We start from the raw sequence: 24,202 nt of genomic DNA on the forward strand, positions 1-24,202 counted from the left end.
CAACAGAAGAATACCCTGGACTACAGTTGTTTCATTTTCTGCTATACAAAGCAGTTTTTCATTGTATATAGAGAAGGGTCAAATGTGTACTTAGTGTCCACCCCTCCACCCCCACCCCAGCCTCTTCCCACAAGTCAAACTAGGCAAAGCACAACTGAAGGTGTTCACTACCACCCAACGAAAGTAATCACAATGTGAAGCCTACAGTCTTGATCGTCAGTTAATAGAACATTGTGTGTGTGTTTGTGTGTGTGTGTGTGTGTGTGTGTGTGTGTGTGTGTGTGTGTGTGTGTGTACTTTGGAAAAGTTGATGTCATGAGAAGTACTCGCATAGGATGGCTATTTACAATTCCTTTGAAAACACCTGACTTCTATACTACTTTATGGATGGTATATTGATGAATGATTTATAAGAAAGGCTATAAAGCAAAGTCAGAAGGCCAGGATAATTTAGAATTAAATTAATTAGGGCCCCTAATGAGATTAACTTAACCTTCACACATAAAGACAACCTGTAATAAGAAAAAAAGCACCCATGGGAGTAAAAGAGAATGGAGAATATAATATGGTCTTTGGGTAAAATATAACTCAACACATTTATTTTAGCTTTCTTGGAAGTTAGGTTAATGAAATAGCAGAATAGTGATTAATGGTGGTATGTAAGTGGAAGAAATGTCTAAACACAGATGAAAAGAGATTCAAGTAGTGTGGATTATTCAAAGGGGTGATAAGTCCTAAAACTTTGTAATCATCACTGGTTTATGAGGTTACAATTCTGTTTGTATTTTCTCTATTATCTTTATATACAATATACAAAACTATATGCAAAAATATGCCATGTAAAGAGACAATACAGTATTACTTTTAAATACTGGCTGTTTATCTACTTACTTGTTGCCAAAATTCCAGTGTGCATATTGTCCTAACAAGGGCAAAGTTTCTCCTAGACCAGTGCAGGAACTCAAGGAAATTTTCAAGTTGCTAGTGCCTGGATCACACCCCCAGAAATTCTGGTATATAGATGTGCCTTGACTTAAGCGGAGGCAAATCTTTAATAAACCCATTGTACATACTGTAGGTCAAAAGTTATGTAACACACTGTTGTTAATAACACTCTGTTGTTTGATTGACTAGCTAGCACAAGACACCTCAGAGTCCTAAGTGCTGTGGAGGCTTCAGGGGCCACCAGCATCACAGGGGCAGAGAGATGTGCAGATTTAAAATGATTTATTATAGGCTCTCCTTTGTGTAGTTAGGAATCAGGGATGTAGATGGGATACTCCAGTGGCTGCATCCCTAGATATTTGGCTTGTGGCACGCTTATAGTTATTAAGTGAAGAGTATGTAGTAGCAGGTATGGGTCTGGGAATCATCAACATGTGACCTCAATCAAGGTCATAGTCTGAAAAACTTCAACCCTGACAAGTGTGCAGATCAAGAAAGAAAATAGGGGATGGGAGAGTTGGCTAAGTGGTTAAGAACACTTACTGCTCTTGCTGAGGACCCTGATTTGGTTCCCTGCACCCACACTGGGTGATTCCCATTCTACTCTAACTCCAAATCTAGGGAATCTGAGTCTGTTCCGATGTCTGTACCAGTCAGTAGTAACTGCACGCAAGTGGTACACATAAACTCATGCAGCCTCTCACACATACACATAAAAATAAACAACTCTTCCTTTAAATGAAAAAAGGAGAACTCAGAGAAAAATGGCCATTGGAGAATCATGCAGAGGGAAGAAAGTGGGGAAGGAAATTGAGAAGAGGCAGAAAGAAAAAGAAAAACTGGGGCAGGAGGTCAAAGAGCTGATGAGGAGGGGTTTCAGGGAGCAGTGTGTATCTATAGTGTCCTAACATGAAGTCTGTTAGAAGTGTTTAATGTGTTTTCTTTGTTGCTTTTATTTTTATTTTTTTTTATTTTAGCTTCTTGTCTTATTTTTCTTTGCTTTTTGTAGAACCAATGTAACGTAGCTCAGGCTGCCCTTGAGTTTGCTATATAGCTAAGGATGGCTTTGAACTCCTGGTCATCTGGTCTTCACCTCCCAAGTACTGGAGATTTCAAGAGTATGATATTATCCACAGCTTTTGATTCTGTCTTTAAGGTGTCACTGCCTGGGTATAGTGCCTGGGTCTTTATTATTAAATAAAGAGGCACTGAGCAGGCAGAGTGGGATGAGTCAGCGCTTAGGATTCATTTCCCTCGCAACAACAAATCTCAGAAAATCAAGAAGGGAATGCATTCAGCTGAAATTTTTATAGCTATTTTCCTTCTTAAAACAAACAAACAACAACAACAACAAAACCAGCCTAGCACTTGGGAGATTGAGTTGAGGTAAGAGGATTGCTCTGAATTTAAAGCAAGCCTAGGCTACAGAGTAAAACCTTGTCTCAAAAACCCAAAGTAAAATAAATAAATAAGAAGAAATATGAAGCAACACCTTGCATAGCATATGCATTGAACTTCATGAGTTATGGAACACTTTCAATATACTGTCCAACTTTTATAACCCAAACAATCGCAGAGAAATGATGACTCCCCTTCCCACTGTGAATACAAAACTGAAGACACGTGGATATATAGACTAGATTGCTCATTACCATGCCAACATGTTGCAAATCTAAGACCTCAAGTAGCTCTGCCCCCCCCACGCCCCCCACACACACATACACTGTTTCATACAATTCCATAAAATCAGTCTGTGCTTGTTTTCCTGGAACTGCCTTCCCTGCCTGCTTTTCTCAGTGCCTTCCCTTCTGAAGGGTATGTCCTAAGAAGAATTTTGGGGCCCCATCAGTCCAGCTTTGGGCTTCTTCCACACAAGTGAAAACAAGGCGGACATAGTTCACTGGGTAAGCAAAAGCGGCAAGCGACAGAGATTTATGCTCAACTTGCAAACTTCTGATTACCAATTCGTCACCTGCTCTATAAACAGGTGTAAACGAAGATTTAATCAGTTTACACAGCATGGTAAATAATTTAATCTCTCCTGAGCACGGTGCTCACAAACGTAAATGTTCAAGACCAAACTGATGGTGACAGTCTGATGCAAGTGTCCAATTTCTTAGCCAGAAAAAAACTACCCCCACAAATGGCTCTCAAGTGCCCCTGCTCAGGAACAGGAATGTGAGAGGGGGGCCGAAAACCCAGAATCCCCAGCGGAAACCTCATTTTCCCAACATAAAGCTTAGCTACGAGCTCAGAGAAACGGCTGTTGCCTCTCTACCCTTAGCTCTCCCATCCTAAATGCTCTGTTCTTTCTTCTCCACCCTACATGTCTGTCATCTCTCCACCTGTCACTCATCCCTTTGCCCTGCCTCTCTCCTGCCACCCTCCAATAAGGTTCATGGAAGAAAACGCAGAATGATGAAAATACCAATGGAGATAGCTTAAAGGTGTTGCATTCTGTTTAAAGAAATAGCATATTTAGTCTTGTTTAATATATACTCTTTCAATAAGCCCCTTCATCAGTTCTATCAGGTGGTTGTTTATTATTATCCCATTTTCCAGTAAAGAAAACTGAGGCAGAGAAAGAAACCTTCCACATACTACACATGTAATAAACACCCTAGGGCTCAGTCAGGCACATCTCCATGAGCCTCAGTTTGAGTTATACTAACAAAATTGTGCTAGCACTGAGCTGGACTCAGACAACCTAAATAATATTTAGGAGGTTCATCATTTTAATTCTAAGGAAAATGACAATTATACCAGTTTCCCCCCAAATGCACCTGCATGAGACTATGGAATCTCTTATGGGAAACAACACCTGGACTCCTGTCTGTCATGACTGAGGAGTATGTCTGTGCAGGTATAGAGAAGTTATACAGAAAAGCAAACCCAATAAACAGCAGGTATCCTAGGAAGAAATGATCTGCAATTTGCCATTAGGGAACAGGAGCATGGTGGAAGGTAAGGAAACTTGAGATCAAATACATGAACACTTACTTCCTGCCTTGAATCCCTGCACTCTCCATCACATAGTAGCCTGGTTTGCATTCATATTTGCAGATGGTGCCCACATCGTGGTTGCCTTCTAGACAATGTGGCAGGAGCAAATTTGCATTTGGAATAACTGGAGGGGCATCACATTCCAACTTGCAGTAGACTTCAGGGAGAGACCAGAGTCCATCTTCAAGACAAGTCAGCCACGGGCTCAGTCCTGACTCCAGGAAAGAGAATCACATGATGCTCAGAACGAGACACACAGACAAAGAACAAAAACCTAGGCAACAAACAAATATACTGGCTTTCTTCAAATCCCATTATTCTTTGTTGAGCAGTGTCTCTAAAATCTCCCATCAAATGCTGGTCCTGTATGTTCTTACTCTACAGATCTCAGTGAGGTCTCACATGCCATAACATCACATAAAGATTCCGTAGTCTTAATGAAAGAAGAGCTACCAATCAAATCATTGCCTCTCTTCCTACCTACAAGTAGCAAATATACATCAATAATAGTAATATGGGTTGTATTAAAATAATGACAGTTGGCACTTTAATAGTGATTATATACCACCTACTATTCTAAGTTTCTTCTTGTGCAAACACATGTAAATTCCAAACAGCAAACAACTGATCAAATAGATTCTGACTAGCCTCTATCAGGCAGATAAGAAAATGGAGTCTGTCCAAAAGAAGAGTCTGTATTTGAGATAGGTGGTTTGGATACAGAGTTCTAAGCTTTAATACCATACTACGTGACTCTCTGTAATCTGGTTTCTCCCAGTGTAAACTAGGACTGCCAGCATTAACATCACTAGCCTGCCAACCTACTAAACCACATCTCAGAGTAAGACTGAGGAATCTGCATAGGCAATGAGTCATTGTGTGGCATACTGAAGGCTGAGAAGTATAGATAAAAAGCACAGTGTGGTAGTCAGTTAGAGCCAGGTCCAGCACCTCTTCATCTCAAATAGCCACACAGCCAGGGGTACATTATGTAACTGTGCTCTCCTAATTTACAAAATAAAGCAAAACATATCTAATGCAGAATGTCTATGCATATTAAAGCTTAATAACATGCACCTCAGTTGTTAATATTATCAGGAGAATCGTGCTAATTGGCCTTATTCTGAGAAAGCATATAAAAACAAGAAACAAAGACTAAGTTTCATTCATTATTAATGACACCTTAATCCAAGACATTTCTACACGTGCTTCGGGAACAAAAATTAGTGATATGTGAGGGGATTTTGTGTTGTCGGAAGAGGGTATCAGAACAGCAATTTCGAAGCATCCATAGGTGAAAAATAGTACAAAAGTACCCACCCCTAAAGAGGGAGGGAATGAAGGGAGCTCACATTCAGTTCCCCGGTTGGCCATACAATACCTTGGAGCTTGGCTGGTGGGACACATGAGATGGAGCAGCGTTTCAGAAAGTCAGTGCCCTCCAAGCAGGAGAAGTTTGCATAATTCACCAAGGACGAGTCAGGAACACCACAGTCAAGGCGAGTGCAGCTCACGTCCTTGTCCCAGTGGCCAGAGGAGCAAGTGAGGAGAATCCCTTTCTGGAAACAGAGAATGTACTTTCCTGTCAAAGGCATATATAATATCTATCATAGTTGCTTCCTGACTTTGGTAGCATCTCAATGGTCATTTACACAACCATTCTGCCTTTGTCCTTTCCTATGATGCACTGTTTGGGAAGATGCTGATGGAGGGAGGCTGTGTGTAGCAGGGAGGCACTAGGGCACTGCCCTTCCAAGCCATGCCTTCAGGCTGCCCTTTTCTTGCTCTGACCTATCTATTTTCAGTCTCTGTCCAACCTGCTCTGGGCCCAGGATCTCAAGCCTCCTACTGGTGCTTGCATGTCTACTCTAGGACCTGGGGACAGACTAGAGAGGACAAGAGAAAAGGAAGTCCTGGGTGCGTATTCTCTCTGTTCCCTCCTGAAGGGACGGCTGCAGATTGACTCATCCAGTGACATCCACCTTGTTCTGATCTTAGATCCCATAAGATCTGCTGTTCCACAGAGCCATCCTTTCAGGCTTAAGGGTGAGAACAGAGCCCCATCACTCTGGGCTATTGTACATCGAGCAGCAATTCCTTAGATCCTGCCTACATTTTTTTTAAGAAGTCTGCTTATAAACTTCTCTTAAATTACCTACTTTGGAGCAAGATGCCGTGACTCCAACACTAGATTAGGCTAGAGAGTGAGGTCCTCTCTCAAAAACTCAAAGTAAAATAAATAAGAAATAAGAGATAACACCTAGCATAGCATTTGTATTGAATTTTGTAACTGATAAAATACTTTCTGTATACTGTATAGCTTTCATACTCAAAGCAATCCTTTCCATTTTGGATACAAACACTAAGACACATGGATGTTGATTAGATTGCTCACTACCATGCAAATAAGTCACATGGTATCTACTTCCTACTGGCACCCTTATTAATAAACATACTGATAATGCTACTAAAAATAATTACCTGTGTCAAGAATGATAAATAGTACCTAAGAGAGTTAATACACACAGGAGCTTCTATCTAACCTGTGGTAAATGGGAGTGAGTCTAGCCATGTTCCTAAACTTGCCATTTCAGTGGGTAGGTCTAGAGTACATTGCCTTTAAATAAATGAGAAAATATGCATGGAGTACCCAGAAGGGCCTGGTCCTGCACTAAACTAGATGTTTTCCAGGGGCTAGAAGTTTATGAGGGGAGCAAATCACTGAATCAGTGGCTAAGAAAACAAAAGGAAAAAAATTAAGTTGGCAGGTGCCAGCAATGTATTTTAATTTGGTCTAAAATAGTCCAACAGCCTTCTCTGCTGATTAGAGAGAATACAACATAAAGAATATAAATTAGAAATAAGAGAAATTAAAAAAAAACATTCCAGAAGAAAGCAATAACTCTGAGGAACAAAAACCTATCATCAGGCATGAGTGGCAAGGGCAACATCCAAGGAGCCAGGAAGAGGGACTGCCACCTTCAGGCAGAAAGAGCTTGACATGGGTACAGGACTTGAGTGATCATCAGGACTTTGAGCAGCTCAGGGGAGATGGGAGGAGAAGGCAGCCAGCCAGGTATGAGATGAGCTACACTTACTGACTGTGAAACTGATGGCTTATTTGAGGAAAACAAGCATCTGGCCATGGGGATAAAGATCAAAGACAGACAGAAGAGTCTCTGTGATGAAACTGCAGGCATCCCATCAGGTGACCACACTGGCACACAAGCCAAAGGTCCCATGACCACTGAAGGCACCTATCACCCTTGACACTACATCTTAGCATAGTGCTTTTCTCTGCTTTCCAGTGTGTCCCTGTTGGCAGCCAGAAGGATCCAAGTCAAAGCCAGACACATTTTTCTATTTAGCTTCAGTTCTCATGTCAACAGAAAGCAAATATCCCCACTGTCTTGTGATCATGAGCTGGGATTGTACAATTTCCTGCATGGGGCCAGAGTCGGGTGACAGTGGCTGGTCAGCTGCAGGGCGCCATTGCTTACTCCACCATGTGTCTGGCAAGTGTGATCCCCCATCCTCCTTCTAACCAGGTTCTTCTCACACTTAGCACAGTTGGGAGGTCTGGTTCAAACTGCAGCAAACCACTAATCATTTAAAGACTGTCTCTAAACTCAATGTGTAATGCCTGGCTTTTCTCTTGGCTTTTTGTGGGAATTGACCATTTTGTTTTAAATTTGTCCAACGTTAATGCATAACAAACAGTCTTTCTTCTCTGCTCATGTTAACCTACCACACACGTGAGAAATAACTTGAGTTATTTCTACTGTGTATTTAACATGAAGTATCTTTGCCTGAGTTAAGAACAGGAGATAGAGGATCTTTTAGATCAGGAATTTGATGCTTCCAGTTTCACTAACGCTGTTTCTGTCTAGGTGATTTCATGAAACTTTCTCAAATTCATAATGGTGTCTTTAAATTCTGATTATGTCTAAGCAAGTGAAATTCTTCCATGGGTTCACAAATTGTTAAGAAATCAATTGGCACAAAACTGAAACATTTCCATTTCTCAAGGAATTAATGCCTAACCAGCAATGGGGTGCCTATTCTTTTTCCATGATCATGCATCTTTCTGTCTTTCTCTTTGAGCAAAACTGCAGTTTACCTTGTATACAATTCCACTATCTCATAAAGCTATTCTATTTTCCAAGATTTCATTTGTGCTAGAAATTCCCCTGTCCAGTGCTGTAGGCTGTCTCAAGAGGAGATGGAAAACCAAGCCCTTAGTTAGAGAGAGATTATCTTGTTCTTAATACAAGGAGCTTAGTAATGAGAGCACCCAATGCCTATCATTCCACTAGAAGCTTATAAATAATGCTCATCAACCATTGTAATGACTCAACAAGTTAAATACTTCTGTATGGAATATCTACAAATGCAGAAACAAATTTAAAGGGATTATTTTAACTTGGTTGTTCTTACTATGGAACACCTAAAAGATAATGGAAGCAAAAAATTTTCCTAGATCTGTCTCTTGAGCCATGTTCTTCACTAATACATTCTACTACCCCAGGCTACCCCAAATCCCGGAAATGGTGCAGTTGAAATTTGGGGTGGGGATTAAAAATGGGAAAATTCAGTATCATGATACAACCCCTGACTTGGTTGCAGATTTAATGTTTGGGGGTGCAATTTGGTTATATTCTTCCAACAATCTTGAAAGGGAATCAGAGAAGCAGGAGGCTGACAGTGAACCTCAGACAAATTAATAGCAATCTGTTTTTCTATGAATTATGAACAAGTCTACTTTGAGACATTCTCATCTGTGAAGAAGACAAATTGAGGGAACATTGAATAAGCACTCCTGTCTACTGCCCACACAGTGAATACTTTAACACCTTAGAGAACAAAAGTTTCATATGTTTGAACACCTTGAATTTCAGTACCACCATGTTTCCCTTTGCCTTCATGGAGACTACGGTTTTGCTCTTGAAAATTTAAAAACACTTGCCCTTCCCAGTCTAGTGAAAGAGAAGAGGATAGATAGATTCTTGCCCCAGAAACTCATTCCTTCTGATCATCAGCCTCCAACTCACCTGCATGGTCCTGAGGTACTGCCCACTGCTGGTCTGAAGGACATACCCCTTTTGGCAAGTGATAGAGCACTTCATGTAACCTGGGCCACTGGAAGTACAATTCACCATGTCTGCATGATCAAGTATCAATGGTGTACATTTTTCCTGTTCTCCACATGGTCGTTGGGCACAGCTGGGGATGACAAAAGTGAAGTTCTTAGGGCAAGCCTAAATGGCAGCAATATACATATCTGAACAATATACCTAAACCACAGAAAGATTTTCTTCATATCCTAAATGTAACTCATCAGTTTCTCCCACCTTCCTGAGAACTATGAGGTGTGATAAACTTAAACCAGGACAGCTAACTTTCTGCAGCCCTTCTAGGAGAATCAGTAGTGATGGGATGAAGTAGAAAATAGATTCCCAATGTTGTAGATAATCTCAGAAACCAATAGATCAAGGAATAATGCTTGAAACATTAAACAGCAATATTTCTAGGTCCCAAGCAATCAGAATAGACTCAAGACAAATCTCAAAAAAGTTCCTGGAGACCTGTGGTTTCATCAGGCATTGGCCCTTTGGATAACTGATCACAAGGAAGTCCCAGAGTGCCTGTGTGAAGAGGCTGAGTATCTGAGATCACAGACTGGCTGATATGAAAACATACATACTACTGAAGAGCGCAAAGGCGAAGGAAACCTACCAGTATGGATTGAATCTCCATCACACACCAGACATTAGGCTAGGGACTTTCCAAGATATCTCCTTAGCATAGAACTGCTTCTTGGACCAGTTGCTAGAGAGATACAGAAACTCCCCAAGGTTCAAGGACATTATAGAGCCTGGACTATAATGGTAGCAATGATGCAATAGGCAGTAGGGCAAGAAGAGTATAGCCTCCAGACACAGAGGAAACACAGCATTTAACTAAAGCGTTAGCACCAGACTTCAGTCCTGGCTTCATTTAATACTTATGTTACGGAGTGAGTAATCCACAGCCTGATGTTTCAGTCCCTTCCTTCATAGGAGAATATTTGTAGGGTACACACTTTACAAGGTTGATATTGTTCCCAGGCTAGCCCCTTTGTTGTCCTACTGCCAAAGAGCCAACCCCACCTCAGTATCTGTTTCCTATCAGGCTCCCTTCGTTTTTGTTTCTCTCACTTCCATGCTTTTTTCCATGTGGTTTAGAAAATTTCTAAAAGGCCTTCCTTCTCCAAGAAACAACCTTCCTTCATTTACTGTCTTCCTTCAAATCTCTTGGTGAAAGTATAATAGTAACACCCTCCTAATAATTAATTTAATCTTGTTATATATGTGTTTTCTTGTTCTTAAATCATTACTCATTCAATTACCCAGAAGACAATGATTATCTGATTATGTCCTTAATCTCACAACTGCAGTATGCACTTTCTTGAAGAGAAATACTTCTTCCTGCTCAATTTTAAATCACCATATTCTTGGCTATAGTAGACACAATACAAGCTTGCTTAATTAAATTTGTTCCTATCTCAGATAGCAAAACTAGTCAATGTTACTAAAATGGAAAAGTGTGTTAAATCACATGAAAGAAAATTATCCTACAATGTTTCAACCATCCTGCCCCAATCATTCATTCATCAACAAACACAAATTGTAAGAGGCCTCAAGACCTTAGCATAATTTATGTCATGATAGAGAAACCATTCTGACCAGCATGTAGACCCCTAACACCTGCTAAAATGGAGATAAAGACCTATTCACCGAAGACCTAGTCCATAGTGCCAGTATCATGAAAAATTCCTAAATGATTAACTTTACTTTTTGGTTTCTGTAGTTTTGCTTCTCACTAACTTTCCTTGCTAACAAAAGTGTGTCAACTAGGATGTGTGGGGTTTTTTGTGTGTCTGTGTTTTGTTTTTGTACATGAATGACAAACAATGGTAAGGCTCAGGGCTGTATGATTTGAGCAAGTTCCCCATGTAGCCACCAGCTGGTAAAACAGACTTCCTATTCAACAAGAGGATCTGTGTGTCTGTGATCCAGTAGAATTTTCTTACAACGAAAGGACACACGCTTTTCAAGACGTCGAACTAAGTAAGCACTGGTGGTATAACAAAGATGGCGCCTTTAAAGAACTCAGTCTAGTGAGAGAGACTAACAATGTATTTTCTTACTCTTGATACTCTTGCCAGTGGTGATCATCACTAGAGAAAGCAGCTATCACTTATCACCAATGATGTGCTCTACTTGTCCTTGGTTTGTATTAGGGGCCGATGACTTTATCAAAAAATTGGACAACAGTATAAGAATGCAGACAATGAAGTGCTGTCAAATAGGTACATAGGTCCTACTGTAATTGAGACTTGGTTTAAAAAGCAGTAGCCCCTCAAAAGGTGGATTTGATCTAACTGTGATAAATGGACATCCCTGATGGATGGGGTTTAAACACTGTTCCAGTGACACTCTCATTTCATTTGTCCATGTCTGAGAGGTGGAGTGTGGAAGAAGTGGAGATGCATGATGTGAAGGGGTGTTTTGGCTGTCTTATCTCATAGTTATCCTCTATGATGATGTAACATCCATATGGCCTGATGAAAGAAAGGAGAAATATAAGGGGAGGAAATCAGGATTGTTAATGAGTCAGTGTGAATTCCCTAGATCCAATGCTGACCAGAGAGTATACAATATAAGGAATGAGGCTGTTTCTGAGTCTTTACTCAACATCTGGATAAGGTAGTCAAAACTTGACTGTCCTTGGAATGAGATCAGAATGCTTCCTTTATAATACCAAAGAACTTCAAATCCATAAATACTACATGTCATTCATTTCTAAACCACTGTATCTTCTTCAGCATGTTCAGCAGTAAGAACTAGAAAAGGGTCTTTAACTCTCTGGTTCATGTCAGGTGATTGCCCAGGAACTTGTACAAAAGAGCACATGCTATTTATGGTGACTTTATCTGATGAGCCCATGTCATCATGAAGGACAAGTACATGCTGAGACAGACTTCTTTCCATCAATATGGCTAGGACCACATCTATTGTTGGTGTTATCTAACATCAGGAGTATATGCAGTGTTGACAGCAGAGCAGAACACAAGACAAGGAGCCCACAAAAGGGAAAGGTGTCATGAAGTAAGACCACAACCCGAGGGGTGGTGGGGAGCAAACCCAACCTGTTTATGAAGTGAGAAATGGTTTCGTGGCAGCTGCTGCAAATTCTTTCACTAGCTTATATTTCCATTTACTTCCTCTTAAAAGAATTTGGTTTATGAGGACGGTGTTTGTCAGGTCATTAGCCTCTGATGGCATCTGGTACCAATTGTGGACTTGACTCCCTTGTACCCCAATCCCAAACCCTCTTTGGTGTTTCTCTTCCACTACAAACATTGCCTCCTGAGTGAGTTTGTTGTGTTCGCTATTATCACACCTTGTTACACTCTCCTTTCTCCTAATGTGACCTCAGTTCTCATAGCATGAAGACAGTGCTAATAGCTCAAATAGTTGATCTCAAAACTTCTCAAATACTTTCTCCTGTTGATCTCTGGAAAAAGTTAATGAAGGTGGCAAAAGTGATGCTTTGCAATGTCGTGAGGGTGAGAAGGCAAGGGGAGATATTTATCTTGGTTTAACATACAAGGAAACTAAAGCTGTTTGGAGACTGGCTAGAGGCCACACATGGAGTCAGAGGAAAATCCTCATCTCCTAGGCCTCTCTCCTAGGCCAACTGTGACCATGAAGCCTAGATATGAGGATGCTTTTCTGCTGCTGTCTGTTCAATCAGGAAAGAGAAGCATTAGCTACATGAACCAAAGAGTTCCTTACCAGGGTAATATGCATCCACATAGAATATGTATTAGTTCATTTGAGTTTTGAATAGTAGTTTTCAAAAGGTGGTAAATCAATGCAGCAATGTTAGTTCAGGTGCTGTCTGCAAAATCCACCAAATGGGTTTCCCCTTTGGCAACATCTCCTTTCTCTCCCAACTACTTTTTCAGATCTCTCTATACCTCATCACAGTGTCTGCTCAGACAGTGATATGATGAGATCAGTCAAATGTAACTCACACAGTTCTAAGTCAAAGGACTGAATTTTTCACGATTGAATTTCAAGCCAGTGGGTCCTTAGAAATCACACCATGGACATGACCACCAACCTATTATTCTAGCTTTATTTTATTATTTTTTTCTTTTCCTCCCCATTTTCTGAGAAGCCACTGCATCTTTCTTTTGGTTCTCATTCCAAAAACCACTATGCTGCAGGGACTGAAGCTAAGGCATGGAATTCAGGAATTCTTACTTAAAACCATTTTAGCCCCAGGCTATCTTCTGTGGTCGGAATTAAGTCCAGAGCCCTCTGTACTCAGTCCTCACCATCTCCCACTATATGGTTTCTCCTCAGGTGACTGGACATGCCAATGATGCCCACAGGTAAGAAACCCCTGCTGCCATGATTCCATAAAAGATTGGTCCTCTGCTCTGTGATGCAGGCTCTCAACCATAGCTGCGTCACAGGCTCACTTAAATAGCCTTTAAAACATGTGTATTTCCACCCCTTATCGCCTGAGGGATTTTATTTTCCCAGCGGCATGATGCAAGAATTTGTGATAGCTTCAAGTGTTATTTGGTTTGGTTTGGTTTGGTTTGGTTTGGTTTGGTTTGGTTTGGTTTGGTTTCTGAGGCAGTGTCTCATTCTGTAGCCCAAGTAGGATTTGACTTAAAATCTTGATGAGCCTCCTGCCTCTTCATCTCTATGCTGGGATTATAAGTATGTGCCACCATGGGCAGCTGGTTCAAAGTCTTTACTACCCCCAAGAGTGAACCCTATCCCTATAAAGGTCTGGATATATATAGCCTGACAGAAATATCAATAAATTGATAGTACTGATAGAGGCCTAGACTATGTGAAAGCAAAACTAACTCCAAAAAAGAAATAGATTTCACTACTAAATCATCATGTTTTAATGTATTAAACCCAAATTATCACATAGAAGCCTCAGAGTAGGCCAAAAGTATAAAGTATTTTCCAGTTCTGACAAAAGTTTGAATACATTTGAAGAAGGAAAATAAATCATGTGCTACTCCTTATGAATTCGTAGCTCCATCAGAGATAATTTTATCATTACATTGATTTGACCTTAAGGAATGACTAAGATATGGAAGGGTTAAATGAATGTCCTTGGAAGTTATTTCTGAGGCTTTGTAGAAAGAACACAGGGAAATGGAGCAATGTGGAGAAAGCATGGGAGAAATCATGATTTCTTCCATCACCGTGAAGTGTGAATAACATTTGGTATGTCTGGATCTCTCCCACTCTGACCAGCAGATTCAGAGAAATCTGTGTTACAGGGCATCTATCCCCAAAGACAGCTTTAGAAGGAAGCTCTTTCACTGGTGAGTGACAAACAAACAGGTTGAGGTTGAGACCAGAGGACAGACATCATTCTCTGCAGGTAGATTAGCCAGACACACACACAAGCTTGCCATGAGATGGATGTATCCCCAAAGGATGCCAAAGCAGATACCACTTGTTAGTTTTTCAGTTCTTGAGGACACTAGAGGATGTTGTCCTTGTTTCCAAGGCCAGGTCTATACTGTGAAAGCCAGATAGTTCCTGATAAATGAGGAAGTCATGGCTGTTCTGCCTACAGTTGCCACACAGCATTGGTCCAGTGTCCTACTGAGGTTCTGGCTCACCTTGAAAGAGTCAATCAGAGTGTGCACCAAACCTCTGGTTCCCTCATATTGAGTTGAGGAAAGTTTGTGTGCTAACCTTGGGATGACATATAACAACTACTAAAGAAGAACTAAGTGCTGCTAAAAGTGAAATAAATCTGAAAGATAAATCAACCCAAATATCTCATTGTAGAGATGGGGAAATTGAACCCAAAAGGGATGGTGTGTGTGATATTCCAGGACTTCCTGAAGCCCTAGTATTATAACAGAAGACAAAAGAAGCAGTTAGTTAATATTTGTCCAAACTCAAAATCAGGGTGACCTCGGCTCATAAATTTTCCTAAAGTCGATATCCTACCCTCTCTGAGGCATCCAGAAGAGTTACACCACAATGTTTTATTCTTTTTCCTAGAATCAACATTGAAAGAAACTGTCAGGTATCCATATCACACTCTTCAAGAAAAAAACCTTGAATGGTAGAGAAAGCCGTAGGCCCTGTCATCCAGGTTCTGGGCTTGGTTTGTCCTGCTGACATCTGTGACCTTGGATAAGTCTCTTAACCATTCTGGCTTTCCATCAGCAAATTTGTAAAATAACAGGGTTGAAATAGGTTCCACCAAAGGCCCTGCCAGCTTTAGCATGGTATTTAATTTCACAGATGAGGTGATGGTGGTATTGGGGTGGGAGTCCAGAAAACTCAGGAACAGACAGGATGTGGTGGGGAATGCAAGAAAGAGCTTGTCATAATCTTTCTTGCCCAGAAGAAATCTTGTGCTTAAGTCCCACTTTTTAAGTTGTTTAGTAAAACAACCTATTACAGTGTCTTTATTCGAGAGTGCCATTGACTAAACAGCAATTCCAGAGCACTCTCTAGAGGAGCTCATTTAAGGTTAACTAGCAAAAGAGGATCAGATGCCCCTCCACTCTGCTTTACTGATTATTGCTGAAATAAGAGGGTGTAGGCTAAAAAGGAATATATGCCTGGGATTTGGCGGCAAACAGGGGTAGAATGTATGGAAAGGACTGGTAGAGACAAGGTCTTCATTCATCTTCCCACTACCATCTGCAAAAACAAAAATAACAATAGCAGTCATTCTTAGAGGGATGTGGGCTCCCAACCTATGTCCTTCTCACCTCTGGCTTCATTTGTTTTTGGAGATCAGAACCAGGTTAAATGCAGAATAGATTTCTAACAGCCTTCTCAGGAAAACTATTTCTGCTGCTTTGAAGTGTTTTACGGCAGGATCATACCAACTGGAAAGGGGAAATTGATTCAAGTTCCTGGTCCCTGAAGATTCTCATTTGAACAAAATAGCAATCTTGGTAGAAGTTCTACTTATTTCATCACATGACAGAAAAATGACTAGTTACTGCACCCCACAGACTTCCCCCATTCCTGGATTCTGAGAAAGAGAAGTTTGTCTGTGACCCTTTAGGTCTCAACACTAATTTTGGCTCTCCATTTTAGTCTGCTAGTCCCGCCAGGCCGAGTCATTGCTTCCTAGAATGTGACCTATTTGTAAGATTAGAAGTAGACTCCGGTGGCCCCAGCACTTGGTAATTCATTTTATTCATTTCTAATTCTGGGCACGGATTTTACCATGTCTTGCCGTAACACCAGAAGTCCCATCCAAATGCCCCTGTCCTTCTAAAAAGAAACAGATTTGCATCAAACAGCCAAAAGTGTTCCCTTTCAAAAGCCCTGTCTCACCAAGTTTGAAAATTCACGATTTTCATGTGGATTATAAAATATGAAGAATACCAAAGAGTCAAAATAATCTAATTACTGACTAACATGCAGACCGCATGCTAGCACCTGCCCATCTGAAATAGCCACAGGATTTCTAACTACATCCCCTGACAATCTCCAAAGGCTGTATGTGGCTCTCTCCACAGGGGGCATCTCCTAATGAGGAATGATTTACTGGAGTTCTGCAAGTGATTGCTTTGTTGATGCCTGCCCTGCCCACAATCTGCCCTTGGATAGCAACTAAACTATTAACCCAAGAGTGACAGCCATCCAGCCATATTCACAGGCCGAGCTTGGGAAGTGTGACACATGTGAAACTAAGTGAGCAATGACTACTGACCATGTCACTATGAAGCAACAAGACAAGAAGATACGAGCAGCTTAGCTTGGCTGTCACCCAGGTATAAGCTCTGGGCAAATGGAGACCTAATGCCTCACATGGGTCCTCAGCAAGAAGCAGAACACAAACCACGTGCTGAGCACTTCCCGACTCCTGCTCTTCTGCTTCCACACTTCCTACAGTCTACAACAGAAGCTTCCTACGTCATCTCAGAACTGCTAGTCTTCTATTGACATCACATTTGGACTACTCCTTTCTGTTTTTTTTCCTTTCAGAACTGTTGAGCTTTGCAATACTAATAACTCACTTGTTTGTGGAGGGGAAAAAAAGGATGGGTTGGTCCTGAAATCATGTAGTAAAGCTAGATGCTGCTGCCCAACATAAAAGGCCTCGTTCTACACATTGAATTTGCTGCCACTTCCGCATTCAGACCTTCTAGACCTCCATGATGATGGCTGAGCAAAAATCCACACAGGGTCGGAGGATCATTCCAACCAGAGCTTATGCACAAATGCGTCAACAGTGTCTGCCTTTTTGGCAGGCTGCAAACTCTACAGAACTCTAGAAATGTCCCCTTGCTTTTATTCTCTGCAGTTCCCCCACAGCTGCCATAAAAACAAACCATACTAAGCAGACGGGTGCTGAGGAAAGCGCTGAGGCATTGGTGACATTTTCAATCCATTCCCTTTTTGCCACACTCTTTTGTTTTTCATCTTTCAGCAAAAGTTACAAATGACTACACTAAGTGATGCTTCAGCAGCAGGGCTCTGCCCAATATTTTGCATTAGCAAGGTCCATAGGAGAATGTATATGATATAAAACATACTCACTTCTAGCATAAGGTTGTTTTCTATTTTAAAGAGACCTTTGGGGATTGTCGGGACTTCATAAAAATAATCCCTAATGGCAGAATCTAAGACACCATGATGAGCCACTATAAACTTTGTTTCAAAGGCACTGCTTTGAAATCAGGCAATTCTTGGTGTTCAGTTCCACCCTTGGTATCCCTTTCCTACAAGATAGATGCAGATCAGATCCTAGCTTTCCATTGAAAGCTGTCATCTAAATTATCCTTAGAATATACCCCACTAACAACAATCTCTACATGGTTGTGTTTTAATTTAATAGAAGTTATTCAAAAGTAATCTTATCTACATGTTAAGGAGCTCCCAAATGAGAGCCCTGTACATGACCTTTTACTTTTTTCTCTATAGTTCCATTAGGAAAGACAATCAAAGGGACTCAAATGGCTCGCTGTGGCTCCCAGTACAGACTGCTGTCCACCCAGCCATTTCTCATTGTCCAGGGAACCCAGAATCTTCTCTAGTGGGTTTCCATGCTTGCCTCTTATTTTATGGGCAAATCATTCTGGGAAAAGAAAGTTAGGCAAGAAATCTAGGGAACAATTGAGCGGATATAATTCTTTCCTTGCTCAAAAGAAACTGGGCAGAAACAAAAACAAATTCAACGTTAATTTGCTAAACTGCTTTGGGGAAGAAGATAATCAAATGAGTAGAAATATAATACATATTTCATTTCTATAGTGCCTTTCCCAGCAGTAAAGGAGATCATTTCCCATCACCCTAGAGCACTAAAAGGGAAGCCTCTGCTAGAACTAAAAGATGAGGAGCCAAGGAACAAGCAAACAATTGAGCTTCAGCCCTCGAGCAAAGGGGGAAAGAGGAGCCCTCTCTTCCATGCAGCTATCAAGAGGGAGAGAATACGCAGTTTCTTCAGAGATGAGCAGAGAAAGGTCAGGCACAGTGAGGTACTGAGATCTGATTCAGCCTAAGGAGGAAGGGCAGAGGCTGCTATTTAAAATCTCAACTCCCAGTAATTGAAAGACACTAGAGACTGATAGAGAGCAGCCGTGAGGGCTCCAAGGGACAAGGAAGCATGAAGCAGCATGACAGATGACAGAGCTGGAGGGATCCTCCTAAGACCCAAACCTGCTTACTGCAGGGATGGAAAATGTGAAGGTCCTGAGTTCAGCTTTGGCTGCCTGGCCTTGGATTAGGACCTGAGGCCCTATGAATCAGCCCGTGTTCTACCAGTAACCTACTACATAGCCAAGAAGAAATATTTCTATACCTGAGCCCCTGCACCCCCTAAGTAGAAAACACAACCACTTCCTTTGAAAATTCTCCATGCATCATTGAACTCATAGAGACAAGGTCTACGTAAAAACTGCTTTCCTTTCTTCTGGTCTTTACCCTCCCATCCTAGATCCTATGTCTGTGGTGCATTCTCCATGAAAAAGGGACAATGGCTTGTAGATAATCCTTCTGTGACTGACTTATATCACAGCAATCAGTAGGTATATCTTTTTGAGACTAGCTTTTTAGAATAAAGGCATCTCTTGTGTCATTATCATGGAGATGCCCCTGAAAGGGATCTGAAGAGGCTGGACAACTGGTGAATGGGTTGGCAATGATGTTAATTCTCCATGTTTCCAGAGTTCATGAATACAAATAGAAAGCCATACTATTTGGTGGTAGGTATTTGTTAATTTTTCTCCTTGATTCTTATTTTACAAACCCTACCTCAAGAGACAATAACCAAAAGGTACAAGACTACATAAAGGTAGTGAAGGGGTCTCACGTAGTCTATGTGTACATAAAGTAGGAGGTCTCTAGTTGGATCCTGGGGCAATCAAACCAAATCAAATATGCATTATTTCCCTCCTTTGACTTTTCTTTTAAAATTATCTGATTCACAAGAGACTGTAGAATGTTCATCCCTAAATAGGATTTATATACCACACCTCCTCCTCCCAAGGTTCAGAGATGATTGCAGAAAAGGGGTGGAAAGAACATAAGAGCCAGAGGTGGTGGGGAACTACAAGCAAACAGTATCTTCTGTATACAACAGGGCAGCTGCATACATGAACACACAGCAATTGTGATAGCATACATAAGACACATATATGCATGCCCAATACAGACCAAATCTCAGCATAGAAATGGGAGTTAGGCATGAAGTCTCACTAGTCAAGGAACTATTTTATAGTATTTATAGCAGCTTCCTTCATAAATGTCAATACTTTGAAGCAAATAAGATGTCAATTGTTAGCTTCTGGGAGAGGGAGAGATGGGTTACTCTAAGAGTAAAATCTCCAGGAAGTTGCCCATACTCCAGTAGAATGCCACATATCCAAGAATATTTAGGCAGCACAAACTGGTCATGATAGGGTTTAAAACAAAAGGATACAAAGTTGGGTGGATAGAGAAGAAGCAATGGATCTGAAGAGGGTTAGGGGTAGGGAACGAATACGATCAAAACACATGAAATTCCAAAAACCAAGTCCAATAAAATATTTTTGAAAAATCTGATTCTCTTTGTTACATGAGTATGCTTAGGATATAATGGTGTAAATGTATGTGAGCATTTTCACAACAAATATACACTATTTAGATACTTGACTCTAATTGATAAGTACATATGAACATAATAAAAATGTTCTAACATGGAAGATAAACTCACAATATAAGAACTGTAACCTTGAAGCAGAATCACATACCTGTATAATCTCTACATTATTTCCTTGACTTAAATATTCTATGTTCAATCCCAGTTTGCATTAATAAAAAATACTGATTCACAGTAAAAAGAAAATGGAAAAGTAGACAATCTAGGGGTTATACTGGTCTTTCCAACAATATTTATTGTTGATTAAACACTAATGTGTATGTTTACAAATTTAAACATGTGTGTTTGGACATATGATCCAGAAATTGCCTGACTTGGAAAATACACAAAGGCATTAAAGACTTACAGCCACACTAAAGCATGTAGTAGGTATTTATAGCAGCTTCCTTCATAAATGTCAATACTTTGAAGCAAATAAGATGTCCTTTAACTGGCACACAGGAATAAGATGGGAGGCCTTCTCTGGCCTCCAAGCACTCACATAGACATATGCACCTGCCTGCATACAATCACATAACACACACACACACACACACACGCACGCGCGCACGCGCGCGCGCACACACACACACACACACACGCACATGCACACAGAGAGAGACAGAGAGACAGAGAGACAGAGAGACAGAGAGAGAGTCAATTAATTAAATGTTTTAAAGAGAATAAACCCCAATATAATATACAGCATCTGGGCAATGTGGGTTCATCAGTTCTGACAAATGGACTATTCTGATGATAGCTGGGAACAATGGGGAATATTATGCCTATGTGGGGGCTAGGGACATACTGAAAATCTTTGTACATGCCTTTCAACTTTGTTGTGAACCTAAAACTAATTTAAAATAATATCCTTTAATATTGTCAATGCTCTTCTGAAAGGCACAATTATTTAAACAGTTAAATCATTTTTAAATTAGTTTTATAGTTCAATGCACATTACATTAACCTTTTCTGAAAGATTTCTTTGCATAAATGTGAAACACTTTCATCCATCATCATGAAAAGAATAAAAACAAAGATATAATTTAAAAAATAACCAAAAACTTTTCTATGTTTGAATTTTTATATAACTTCATTATTTTCCAGGGGGTGGGGAAATGACTGATATCGCTGATTCAATTTCACTTTGATGAATATGTTAACACTCCCATTCACGCTACAGAGAAAAGTGGCTCTGGAGGTTGAAAAATAGAGAGAAATGAGCTTGTAAATAAATTTCTGGACAGGGGCCATTTATAAAATAGATCTGTTATTAGCAGCCAGCAGAGTTGATAGAAACATACCAATGAGTGGGCAGCTCAGACAATCCACCTACCCTCCAGCAACTAGGGAATTTGTATGGTAAGAACTCTCCTTTCAAGTCACTGCTCTTCTGAAATGCTTACTTTTTTTCTTCCTGCACTCAGCCCTTTGACCTAAACAATCCAACAGACAGAAATCACATGACTGTCACATGTGGCTCTGTCAGGGTGCTTAACCCTTCTATGCTTACAATTCTAGTACCTAGAAGCATATTTGCCTAGCCCAGGTTAACCCCGTTAAGGATGTTCTTCCTGCCTTCTGGATCCATGCTCTTGTGGAGGCCTCTCAGCAGGGATGTTGTTGGGACTAGTGATTGTCTTCTAACCACCTAACTAGATGACACTTCTGTTATTATGTCAGCATGACGTCGCTATGGTTGGGATCTCTCTCTTTCTCCCCTCTCTCTCCCTTTCTTCCCCTTTCTCTCCTCCTCTCTCCCTTTCTCTTCCCCTCTCTTTCGGCCCTCTCTGTGTCTCTCTGTCTCTTCATCTCTCTGTGTTTCCATTTCTGTGTGTGTGTGAGTATAAGTGTGTGTATGTGTGTGTGTGTGTGTGTGTGTGTGTGTATGCTGTGCATGATGAATGTCCAGGTGTGCACATCTGTGTGTGTGCATTGCATGATGAATGTCAAGGTGTGCACGCTGTGTGTGTGTGTGTGTGTGTGTGTGTGTGTGTGTGTGTGTGTGTGTGCATTGAATGGACATGAATGTCCAGGTATTACACCTGTGTGTGGGGTGTATGTGTGTGTGTCGGGGTGTGTGCATTGCATGATGAATGTCCAGGTGTGCACACCTGTGCATGGGGAGGTGAGAGTTAATTTGGGTTGTCATCCTCTAGTACTCTCTGCCTTATTGCCTTAAGACAAACTCTTTCACTGAACCAGAAGCTTGCCACTTTGTCCAGGCTGGCTGTCCAAGAGACTCTTGAGATCTACCACAATGTCTCTACACATAATGTTGAGGTTGCAGGCACATGAACCCATACCTGACATTTTACATGGGTACTGGGGATTCGAACTCAGGTCCTCATGATTGCAAAGTAAGCTCTCTTACACACTGAACCATCTCCCAAGCCCTTTAAGGTCTTATTACTGACACACAGTTATTACTGAGACTGTCTCACATTAGTTTTGAAGAAACAGATGCCAAGTATGAGCTGCCCCACGTGGTGCCACACGTGGTGACTTTGTGACAAGGAAATAGAACACACAGAGGCCCCAATCTGACAGTGCTTTGGGATCAGCTGCCAACTATGTGAAACACTGATGTCACCTTCCCCTGTTAAATCTACTGATAAGAACTTATTCCTGGCTGATACCCCATCATAGCCTCCAAGAGAAGTTGTCTAGATATGGTCTAGACATCTAACTCACAGAAACTGTGAGGTTACCAATACACCAGCATAAACTGTGGTCATAATACTGCAGACAGCAATGGGAAACTGACACATAAACTGGGCTTCTGAAGCTACACTTTCTCTTCCTCGATTTCCTGCACATTTTATAAAAAAGAATGGGGCGTTCTCCCTCAGATTTTCTCTTCTTTAAGAAGGTAGATTCTCTTTGCTTGGGCTAGAATACTTTAGGGCTTGGATCAAAACTTCTCTTTTCCCAGGAACCTTCAATTCCCTGGATGTTACCTGTAAAATGTCCCTGATCTGGATTACACAGTCATTTAACTCCCCACAAAGCCCAAAGGACCTTTATATCGTTAGACCTCCTCTTTAGTGGCCTTCATTGTGTGGTACCATCATTGACATTACACCACTTCCTCAAAATAATGTGCTGTTATTTCAATGTATCCAAAATACAGGTACTCTTTGATTATTCTGAGGCCCATGGAATTCCAGTCACACTAATTCAAATACACTTTGAAGGACGGCAGCAGTTTCCTTGAAAATTATTAGAAAAAAATTGGTCATTCTTCTCAGTAAATCTTTCCTTATTAGAAATGAATTACATAGATCTTATTCTTAGCTTTGCTGATCTGAAATAAGATCTTCATATGACATATACTTCAATTTTCAATGGAAAAATTATTTCTCCCACATTTTGACCACTAAAATATTTTGGAAGATGACTATTCTATCTCTTTGTATATTCACACATGTATACACATGCATATCTCCCAGAATGAACACACACCCCCCAAAGCTCACCATGAAAAGGAATTCAGTTTACAGAATGATTCACATTAAGCTTTTCAGAGAGTTGCTTGAAGCAACAGTTATTCTTTTAATTGGAGTATGGCAATAGACATACACATATGCATATGTATGCATTCATCATATCAGTCCCAAACTATTAAACAAAACAATATTCAAGTTTCTCAAATGTTAAAGAAGGATTACAACATAAATATCTGTTTATCTATTACTTATCTATCTGTCATTCATACACTAGATAGATAAGAAATAGAAGAAATAACTCAGGTTCCCACATGCATATTTATTTGAAAAAAATAAAGACCTGATTCAATTTTACATTAGAATACTTGCTCTTGATAAGTGATAGTTTAAGGAAATCTCAGTGCTCACTATGATTTTGTCAGGATCTATTACCTGTTTTCTACATCACTCAGAATGTGTACTTTTTTGTTTTAAGACAATGTTTCTCTGAGTAGCCTCGGCTATCAGGGAACTCACTCTGTAGATGACCAGGTTGGTCTCAAACTCAGAGATCCCTCTGTCTCTGCCTCCCAAGTGCATGCACCACCACCTCCTGGCTCAGAATATGTACTCTTAAT

The 24,202-nt window shown here is 40.6% G+C and overlaps 1 protein-coding gene across 2 annotated transcripts in view; it reads right to left on the bottom strand.

The window, feature by feature from the left end:
• Nucleotides 1–24,202, bottom strand: part of Pappa2 (pappalysin 2) — a 255,185-nt gene that overhangs the window by 74,716 nt on the left and 156,267 nt on the right. For both annotated transcript variants that reach the window (XM_076547785.1, XM_042258387.2), the window contains exons 15-17: nucleotides 9,000–9,171; nucleotides 5,330–5,507; nucleotides 3,946–4,159 (exon numbers count right to left, since the gene is read on the bottom strand). In XM_076547785.1, the coding sequence (XP_076403900.1) occupies nucleotides 3,946–4,159; nucleotides 5,330–5,507; nucleotides 9,000–9,171 (564 nt within the window). The remainder of the gene's footprint in view (nucleotides 1–3,945; nucleotides 4,160–5,329; nucleotides 5,508–8,999; nucleotides 9,172–24,202) is intronic.

This window comes from Peromyscus maniculatus, chromosome 11 (genome assembly GCF_049852395.1).
Source record: "Peromyscus maniculatus bairdii isolate BWxNUB_F1_BW_parent chromosome 11, HU_Pman_BW_mat_3.1, whole genome shotgun sequence".
Taxonomy (NCBI): Eukaryota; Metazoa; Chordata; class Mammalia; order Rodentia; family Cricetidae; genus Peromyscus; species Peromyscus maniculatus.